At 51.2% G+C, this 10058-nt stretch overlaps 1 protein-coding gene across 1 annotated transcript in view; it reads right to left on the minus strand.

The window, feature by feature from the left end:
• NPR1 (natriuretic peptide receptor 1) overlaps window positions 1-10058 on the minus strand; it is a 109910-nt gene that overhangs the window by 71746 nt on the left and 28106 nt on the right. Inside the window, exon 3 of the mRNA XM_015411743.1 lies at window positions 947-1060. Coding sequence (XP_015267229.1) covers window positions 947-1060 — 114 coding nt within the window. The remainder of the gene's footprint in view (window positions 1-946; window positions 1061-10058) is intronic.

A 10058-nucleotide genomic window follows, 5' to 3' on the forward strand; every position in this document is an offset into this window, starting at 1 on the left:
CTTCTTCTTCTTCTTCTTCTTCTTCTTCTTCTTCTTCTTCTTCTTCTTCTTCTTCTTCTTCTTCTTCTTCTTCTTCTTCTTCTTCTTCTTCTTCTTCTCTCACAACTTCATGCCAGTAGCTCACAAAGGCCCAGTAGCTCACACGGAGGATTTGCCGCACTAAAGGCACGAATGTCAGGCGGATTTTCGGGGCGCGATCACACCACAACATCTGGGAAGCGTAGCACACCCGTGGCCAACCCATGACATCCCTCCGAAGATGCGCAGTAAAAAAGTACCTAGAAAAGTGCACTAGTATCCGGAAAACGCGGGGCAGGGGCGGGCGTCTGATCGCGGGAGCGCTAGTATCCCGTGGCATCCGGCGCCCATCCACGTCCCGTCGCAAACCGGATATTTTTCGTAAGCGCATGCATACAAACATGAAACTGAAAGCAGTGCTGCTCTGCGGAACGGCGCATGCGCACAAGCGCAAAACGCTTGTGTGATCGTGCCACGCCGCTTCTTTGCCATGCTGCAGCATCGCCGTGTGATCACCAGCTAACAGCCGAAGCATGGAGACTCAGGGGACCGTGTGATTGGGCTACCACGCTTTATTTTGCTCCTTGGCGAACAGCCATGCCTCCCACCCGCGTTATCTGACCCGTGTGATCGGGGCCAAAGTAGATTTTTTGCTCACAACTCTCCACAGCTTAGAGGGAGCATTGGCTCTGAGTGGCTCCTCCAAACACCCCTAGCCCCCCTTTTCCTGTAAGTTACCCTTGAAGAGATATTATTCCGTTTGTCTGAAGAATTGTGCTTTCCACTCAAAACCTTAGACTTTGAAGGCGCCGCTGGACTCCAACTTTGTTCTGTTGATAGCAGAGAGGTTTCCATGCAATATTTTCCCCTTGACCCAGCCCGGTTTTATAATTCCCCCTCAGGCCACACAATCCCCATTCGTCCTTACCAGTCCATCCTCCATGGTGAAGTTGAATTGGGCTTGAGCTGCTTGTCTGACTTCCTCTAGGAAAGGCTTGTATTCAGGGTTTTTCGGCTCGGTATAGGTAATGATCATCACAGACTAGGGAGGGGAAAGAGAAGAAGCCCTTGTCAGGATCAGTTGCTACGGTTTATAGATTCGGGTGCATAGTCACAGGGGTCATTTCCTGCAGGAGGACACAGGAGCGGAGCTACGGCAGTAAGGAGCCTGGGGGCAGGCACATGCAACAAGCCCCGCCCCCTGCTCCCAGCAGCCCTCAGTCAGAGCAAGAAGCACCCTGGTAAGTTGCAGAACTCCCCCTGGTCCAAAACAGTCCAGTGGCACCTTTAAGACCAAGTTTTATTCAGGTACAAGCTCTCCCTCCTCTGTAAGGACAGATTTGCACGTCCCCCCCCCCCATAGCTAGCAATCCAAAACAGTCCAGTGGAGCCTGAGCCGTGGGTGTTGCCTTCTGACACACTTCTGGTGATGTCAGGGGGTGTGGCATATGCAAATAAGTTATGCTAATGAGTTATGCTAATGCACTCCTGCATCGCTTTTTCTACAAAATGACCCCTGGGTAGCCGTGTTGGTTTGAAGCAACAAAGTTTGAGTCCAATGGATCCTTTAAGACCAACCAAGTTTCATTCAAGGTATCAGCTTCTCTGCACGAAATTAAATTTTGTTGGTCTTAAAGGTGCCATTGGATTCAAACTTTGTTCTATTGCTATAGTTTAATTACCCATTTCAAAGACACTGTCCTGGGTCAGACCAAGATCCAACCGGCCCGGATTTCTGTTTCCAACAGGGCCAGCTCCATGCTTCTGTGAAACTCGCTACAAGCCAGAGCATGAAGACCTCAACTGTTTCTCACCATAATCTGGTTCTCAGAAGTACACGGCTCCTGGCCATCATCCCCTATGGATCTGACATGATCGAGGTTTACACGATTCTGCCTGGGATAGAGCAGGTCGAGAAAGAAGGACTTATCTCCCTTTCTCACAATACAAGAATGCGTGGGCGCTCCATGTTAGAACGGATGAAAGGAAGTCCTTCTTCACCCAAAGAGTGATTAACATGTGGAATTCACGGCCACAGGAGGTGGTGGCGGCTACAAGCATGGACGGCTTCAAAAGGGAATTGGATAAGCATATGGAGCAGAGGTCCATCAGTGGCTATTAGCCACAAGGTATAGATAGGAACTCTCTGTCTGGGGCAAGTGATGCTCTGTATTCTTGGTGCTTGGGGGGGTCAACAGTGGGAGAGCTTCTGGAGTCCTGGCCCCACTGCTGGACCTCCTGATGGCACCTGGTATTTTTGGCCACTGTGTGACAGAGTGTTGGGCTGGATGGGCCATTGGCTTGATTCAACATTGGCTTCTCTTATGTTCTTAGGAACTCTCGGTCTGGGCCAAAGGATGCTCTGTACTCTTGGTGCTGGGGGGGGGCAACAGTGGGAGGGCTTCTGGAGTTCTGGCCCCACTGCTGGACCTCCTGATGGCACCTGGTATTTTTGGCCACTGTGTGACAGAGTGTTGGACTGGATGGGCCATTGGCCTGATCCAACATTGGCTTCTTATATGGAGCAGAGGCCCATCAGTGGCTATTAGCCACAAGGTATAGATAGGAACTCTCGGTCTGGGGCAAGGGATGCTCTGTATTCTTGGTGCTGGGGGGGACGACAACAGTGGGAGGGCTTCTAGTGTCCTGGCCCCACTGCTGGACCTCCCGATGGCACCTAGTATTGTTGGCCCCTGTGTGACAGAGTGTTGGACTGGATGGACCATTGGCCTGATCCAACATTGGCTTCTCTTATGTTCTTATGTAGATTTTTTAAAGGTGCATTAGCCAATTGCTGGTGACAAGTCGCAGGTGCAAACAGCATTTCCGGGTGAGAAAAGGGAACTTTTGGGGAATCTTAAACTGACTGCCAATCCTGTTGACGGATAATAATGGGAAAGGAGCAGATTTCCCCTTAATCCTGTCGAGGCAGAGTTAAGAGGTGGAATTTCAATCGGTCATCTATTGCAAATAGGGAACCAGCAGTGGTTAATTTTTAAAAACGGAGAGAGACCCTGCAGTTCAGCCGGGTAACTGTGGATGTTTTTAGCTCTCCCCCAGTTCTGAGGGGGGTGGGAGACATAGATCAGGACCACTTTGGTTCTTAAGAAGCGTCCAGCTAGACTGGGGGTCTCATCCCTCACAAGCCTGCAGCCACTTTTGAAATTTCAAGAGGGGATAGTGAGGACTACTCCACGGCTGCCACGGGAGGAGGAGCTGACCATACCTCCTGAAACAGTTCAGGCTCAATACATAACACCTCCCCTCCTTGCTTTGCAAAAGAATCGAAGGGGAATTAAAAAGAAATGAAGGAAAGTGCGAGAGGAGGAGGAAGGGATAAAGTAGGGAATAAGGACAAGCCGCATAAGAACATAAGAGGAAGCCAATGTTGGATCAGGCCAGTGGCCCATCCAGTCCAACACTCAGTGTCACACAGTGGCCAGAAATACCAGGTGCCATCTGGAGGTCCACCAGTGGGGCCAGGACACTAGAAGCCCTCCCACTGTTGTCTCCCCCCCAAGCACCAAGAAGACAGAGCATCATTTGCCCCAGACCGAGAGTTCCTCTCTATACCTTGTGGCTCATAACCACTGATGGACCTCTGCTCCACGCTGCTTCATTTCCGGTGCTCTTCCTAGTCGACGCTCGGCTTCTAGGACAGCACAAAACTTAGCAATGTACTCCCCCAGGGCTGGGGGCGGGGAGGGTAACTTGGGATATTTTTCATTCATCACAAGCAGTGCTCCCTCTAAGCTGAGTTTAGTGTGAGCTAGCTCACAGTTTTTTAATCACCGGCTCACACATTTCTGCCTTAGCTCAGGAAGGATGGCTCCAGAGCAGACTAATTTATGCAGCAGCCAAATCGCTCGCTCACAACTTAAACGCCGGTAGCTCACAAAGTAGAATTCTTGCTCACAAGACTCCACAGCTTAGAGGGAGCCTTGCTCACAAGTAGCTCTCGTTGAAGAAAAGGTTGGCGACCCCCCCGATGTAGCTAGGCTGTTTCCAGATTACTTCAGGAACCCAATAAGCAGGGTAAAGGATAACTTTCCCTGGTCTGTTGCCAGTGTTCAAAGGTGCACTTGCCTCGGAATCTGGAGGTTCTATTTAGCCTTCACGGTTGCATGAAGGTGGTGAAGAGTCCTGTCAAGTTGCAGCCAACTTAGGGTGACCCAGGGGTATTTTTGGGCAGGAACGCACAGGAACGGAGTTCCGGCTGGCTCCCGAGTTGGCCACGCCCAGCAGGAACTCATTAGCATAATAGGCCACACCCAACAGCAGAAACTCATTAGGATTGGCTACATTAGGGGTGTGTGGCCTAAGATGCAAAGGAGTTCCTGCTACAAGAAAAGTCCTGGGTTTTGACAACAAACAGGGTAAACAGAATAAGAAGCAAAAGGTGGGTGTGGCTGGATGACCACACTTCTGGTAACATGGGGGTGCGGCCTAATATGCTAGTGAGCTGTGTTGTCAGAGGTGTGGCCTAATAGGCTTATGAGTTTCTGCTGTTGGGTGTGGCCTATTATGCTAATGAGTTCCTGCTGGACTTTTTCTACAAAAAGAGCCCTGGGGTGACCCCGTAGGGTTTCCAAGGCAACAGACATACAGAGGTGGCTTGCCATTGCTTGCCTCTGGATAGCAACCCTGGCCTTCCTTGGTGATCTCCCATCTGAGTCCTAACCAGGACCAACCCTGCTTAACTTCCGAGATCTGACAAGGTCAGGTTATCCCGGGCCACCCAGGTCAGGCGCCTTTATGGTGAACAGCTCTCCCACAAATTCCCCTCTAAAGCCATCTAATCCAGTGGCCATCTCTCTTCAGGGCGGCATCCCTGCCCCCTCCAAACAATCCCCCCTCCCCAGCGGTTCTCTTCCGGCTCCCAGATTGCTGAGTTATTAATAGCCACAACCAGCCGGGTTACTCCATCCGGGGAATTATCTCGTTTCCTTCCTCTTCGTTGGCGGAATGCTAGCAAGAAAAAGACGTCAAGCCAGGGCCAGCACTTTCTCCTCCCTCCTCCCCCTTCCCAATACCCTCTCCCCAAATGGATCTTCCAGTGGAAAGCAAGGAGAGTTGCCAAGCTGTCCGTACCCCCCCACCCCGGCCACCAGCGAGGAATAGTAGGGTTGCAAGATCCAGGTTTAGGAACTCCTGGAGATTTCGGGGTGGAGCCAGGGGAGGACAGGGGCTTCAGTGGGGTACAAGGCCATAGAGTCCACCCTCCAAAGTAGCCCTTTTCTCCAGGGGAACTGATCTCTGTAGTCTTCAGATGAGCTGTAATTCCAGGGGGTCCCACCTGGAGGTTAGTATCCCTAAAATTAAGCCAAAATCCACTGCGGTGGGCAATGTTCCCTCTAAGCTGTCGAGTCTTGTGAGCCAAAATTCTACTTTGTGAGCTACTGGCATTAAAATTGTGAGCGAGAAATATGGCTATTTTTGTAGAAAAAGCCCAGCAGGAACTCATTAGCATAACAGGCCATATCCAACAGCAGGAACTCATTAGCATAATAGGCCACACCCCTGACAGCACAGCTCATTTGCGTATTAGGCCACACCCCCATGTTACCAGAAGTGTGGTCACCCAGACCCACCCACCTTTTGCTTCTTATTCTCTTTACCTTGTTTGTTGTCAAAACCCAGGGTTTTTTCCATGTTAGGCCACATACCCCTAATTGTAGCCAACCCGAATGAGTTTCTGCTGTTGGGTGTGGCCTATTATGCTAATGAGTTCCTGCTGGGCGTGGCCAACTCGGGAGCCAGCCGGAACTCCGTTCCTGCCCAAAAATAGCCCTGCTACTGCATAAATTAGTTTGCTCTGTAGCCATCCTTCCTGAGGTAAGACAAAAATGTGTGAGCCGGAGGCTAAAAAAATGTGAGCTAGCTCACACTAACTCAGCTTAGAGGGAACACTGGCGGTGGGACAGAGATCAGCTCCCCCGGAGGAAATGGCTGCTTTGAAGGGCGGACTCTATGGCACTGTACAGTGCTGAGGCCCCGCCTCTCCCCAAACTCCGCCCTCTCCCAGATCCACCCCCAAAGTTTCCAGGTATTTTCCAACCCAGAGCTGGCAACCGTGCTGAAATCTGGTGGAAACAGATGCAAGGCCTGCTAGCAACGGGGGTATCAGAAGAGCCCCGCTGGATCCCACCAAGGGTCCATCGAAACCAGCATCCTGTTCGCCACCATGGCCAGCCAGATGTTTCCTGAAGGCCCACAAACAGAGCACGAGGGCAACGTCTGTCCACTGTTGTTTGATGCCCTTCCCCATCCCCAGGAACTGGCAATAGGGGTACACGACGACGGAGGGGTGACATGATCGAGGTTTATAAGATTATGCATGGGATAGAGCAGGTAGGGAAAGAGGTACTTTTCTCCCTTTCTCACAATACAAGAACTCGTGGGCCCTCCATGAAATTGCTGAGCGGTCGTGGCGGCTACAAGCATGGACGGCTTCAAAAGGGAATTAGATAAGCATATGGAGCAGAGGTCCATCAGTGGCTATTAGCCACAAGGGATAGATAGGGGCTCTGGGGCAAGTGATGCTCTGTCTTCTTGGTGGTTGTGGGGGGGGGGGTCAACAGTGGGAGGGCTTCTAATGTCCTGGCCCCACTGGTGGACCTCCTGATGGCACCTGGTATTTCTGGCCACTGTGTGACACAGAGTGTTGGACTGGATGGGCCTTTGACTTGATCCAACATTGGTGTCTCTTATGTTCTTATTGCCTCTGAATGACTTCCAGGTGTACACACACTCACTCAATCACTCACACACGTGCACACACACACACACACACACACACACACACACACACGAACACAAGGAAAATACAAAAAACTCCCATCATCAAGTGACAGATGTCAAAGAGACCTGCTTCCAATCATGATAGGTCAGGTTATACTAGGTGGACCGATCTCCTGGTGGGGACAAGGCAGCTTTGTCGGATCGGGGCCACCACTGAGTGGTAGAGCATCTGCTTTGCAAACAGACAGTTCCTGCTTCGATCCCTGGCATCTCCAGTGAAAAGGTTCCTTTCCGCCTTTGCCTGCCACTCCAGTTTTCCTCAGTGTTCAAATTAAGGCAATTTAAGTCCAGGGCAAAACAGCGGGCGATTCTGCATCTAGCGTTTGCAGCACATTTTCTCAACTGGGAGGAAAAGGTGCAGTTCAAAACCACACTCAAAGACCTCAAGAGTCCAGGGGTCATTTTGTAGAAAAAGAGGTGCAGGAGCTCATTAGCATAACGTATTAGCATAACTTATTTGCATATGCCACACCCCCTGACATCACCAGAAATGTGTCAGAAGGCAACACCCACTGCTCAGGCTCCACTGGACTGTTTTGGATTGCTAGCTATGGGGGGGGGGGGGGACGCGCGGTACGTGCACAACACGTAGAGGGAGAGCTTGTACCTGAAGGCGGGCCCGGGGGGGGTGGGGGCTCTGCAACTTACTTGGCTGCTTCTTGCTCCTCGTGGCCCAACTGAGGGCTGCTCCTTACTGCCGGAGCGCCGCTCCTGTGCGCTCCTGCTGGAAATAACCCCTGCTCGAGGTCAATGCTGCAGTGACTGCAAAGTCACCCCCTGAACGGCCATAAATCTATGCAGAAGGTACCATAAAACCTGATGATCAAAGGAAGCGAAAGTGGCACGCAGTGTGGAAGTTATCATAAAATCCGATGATCAAGGAAAGTGAAAGCAGCGTGCAACGAGAGGGGCATTTCTGTCCCAATGTAGGTTTCGTAAAGCAGTGGAGGGAAAAGCCAAGGCAGAATTGTCCATCATCCAAATAATCCGGGGCAACAGCAGGCTGAAACCGGGCTGACCACTGAAGGGAAGTAATCAGGGCTATTTTGGGGCAGGAACGCACAGGAACGGAGTTCCGGCTGGCTCCCAAGTTGGCCACGCCCAGCAGGAACGCATTAGCATAACAGGCCACACCCAACAGCAGAAACTCATTAGGATTGGCTACATTAGGGCTGTGTGGCCTAACATGCAAAGAAGTCCCTGCTACAAAAAAAGGCACTGGGTTTGACAACAAATAAGGTAAACAGAATAAGAAGGAAAAGGTGGGTGTGGCTGGATGCCCACACTTCTGGTAACATGGGGGTGCGGCCTAATATGCTAATGAGTGGTGCTGTCAGGGGTGTGGCCTAATGTGCTAATGAGTTTCTGCTATTGGGTGTGGCCTATTATGCTAATGAGTTCCTGCTAGGCTTTTTTGTACAAAAAGAGCCCTGGTAATGCAGAATGGGGGGAAACCCCAGAATAACGAGACAAAGAAAAAAAGAGGAGGCGGTGCCGGGTTGGGGGGGGGGGGGGGGGGGACCTGGATTCAAAAGAAGGTTGAATTCGATTTTAGTGCAGAGTTGCTTGGAGGACACCGCGGTGAACATGGATGAAAAGGAGACTGCAGAAAGGGCCAAGGTTGCAGGCATTAGGAAGAGCCACTGGAATTTGAACAAAGCTGCGGTGGCTCAAGTGGTTAAGAAGCTGAACTGCAGGCTGTGGAAGGTCAGTTGTCCGATGCTCCCGCTAAGCTGTGGAGTCTCGTGAGCAAAAATCCTGCTTTGTGAGCTACCGGCATTAAAGTTGTGAGCAGGCAATTTGGCTGCTGCATCAATCAGTTGGCTCTGGAGCCCCATCCTTCCTGAGCTAAGACAAAAATGCGTGAGCCGGAGGCTAAGAAACTGTGAGCTAGCTCACACTAACTCATCTTAGAGGGAGCACTGTCTCGAGACCCGAGTTGCCGCATGACGGAGTGAGCTCCTGTCTCTAGTTCCAGCCCCTGCCAACCTAGCAGTTCGAAAGCAAGAAATTGCAAGTAGATAAATAGGTACCGCGTCGGTGGGAAGGGAACAGCGTTCCGTGCGCCTCGGCGTCCAGTCATGCCGGCCACATGACCACGGAAATGTCTTCGGACAGCACTGGCTCTTCGGCTTGGAAACGGAGACGAGCACCGCAAACCTAGAGCCGGGATTCGACGAGCAAGGGAAACCTTTACCTTTACCTAACTCCAAGCTAGAGAGACCCATGTTCTGACTTGGTATGAGGCAGACTGATATTGCACAGGAGGGAATTCGACCGCAGTTTGATTGCTGTCACACAAGGGTATTTAGTAATCTACAGCTGACAATTGAGCAGATTTTCTGTCAAGTGCCTGACGAAACATCAACAAGCGTTAGAACTAGGATGTCTTGAGGAGAAACTTTAGTGTCAAATTCAACACATGGGCAATGCATTTTAAACACCTGGCAAATTTCCACTTCGCCCCCAAATCTCACATCAGAGCAGGCACATAGGAGGATCGCAGAATCACAGAGTTCGAAGGGAACTCCAGGGTCATCTAGTCCAACCCCCTGCACAATGCAGGAAATTCACAACTACCCCCCCTCCACACACCCAGTGACCCTCTGTTCCATGCCCAGAAGATGACAAAAAGCCTCCAGGATCTCCAGCCAAACTGGCCTGGAGAAAAATGGCTTCCTGACCCCACAGTGGCGATTGGCGTTTCTTTGGGGGTGTAAGAAAGGGCCACGAGAACTAAGCACTGAGGAAATCCTTCTTGCCCTCCCTTTCATGATCGGCCTAAGTTCACAAGAGTCCGCATTGCTGTCAGAAGGCCATCTAGCCTCTGCTTAAAAACCTCCAAAGCAGGAGAGCCCACCACCTCCCAAGGAAGCCTGTTCCACTGAGGAACTGCTCTAACTGTCAGGAAGTTCTTCCTAATGATTAGCTGAAAACTCTTCTGATTTAATTTCAACCTGTTGGTTCTGGTCCGACCATCTGGGGCAACAGAAAACAACTCCGCACCATCCTCTATGTGACAGCCCTTCCAGTACTTGAAGATGGTTATCATCAGGGGTCGTTTCGTAGAAAAAGAGATAAGGGAACTCATTAGCAGAACTCATTAGCATATGCCACACCCCCTGACATCACCAGAAGTGTGTCATAAGGCCACACCCCCTGACATCACCGGAAGTGTGTCATAAGGCCACACCCCCCGCCCCCAACGGTCCCGGCCACTGCCGCCGGCCTTGCAGCTC

Source organism: Gekko japonicus, unplaced genomic scaffold, assembly GCF_001447785.1.
Source record: "Gekko japonicus isolate JY-2015 unplaced genomic scaffold, Gekko_japonicus_V1.1 scaffold175, whole genome shotgun sequence".
Lineage (NCBI taxonomy): Eukaryota > Metazoa > Chordata > Lepidosauria > Squamata > Gekkonidae > Gekko > Gekko japonicus.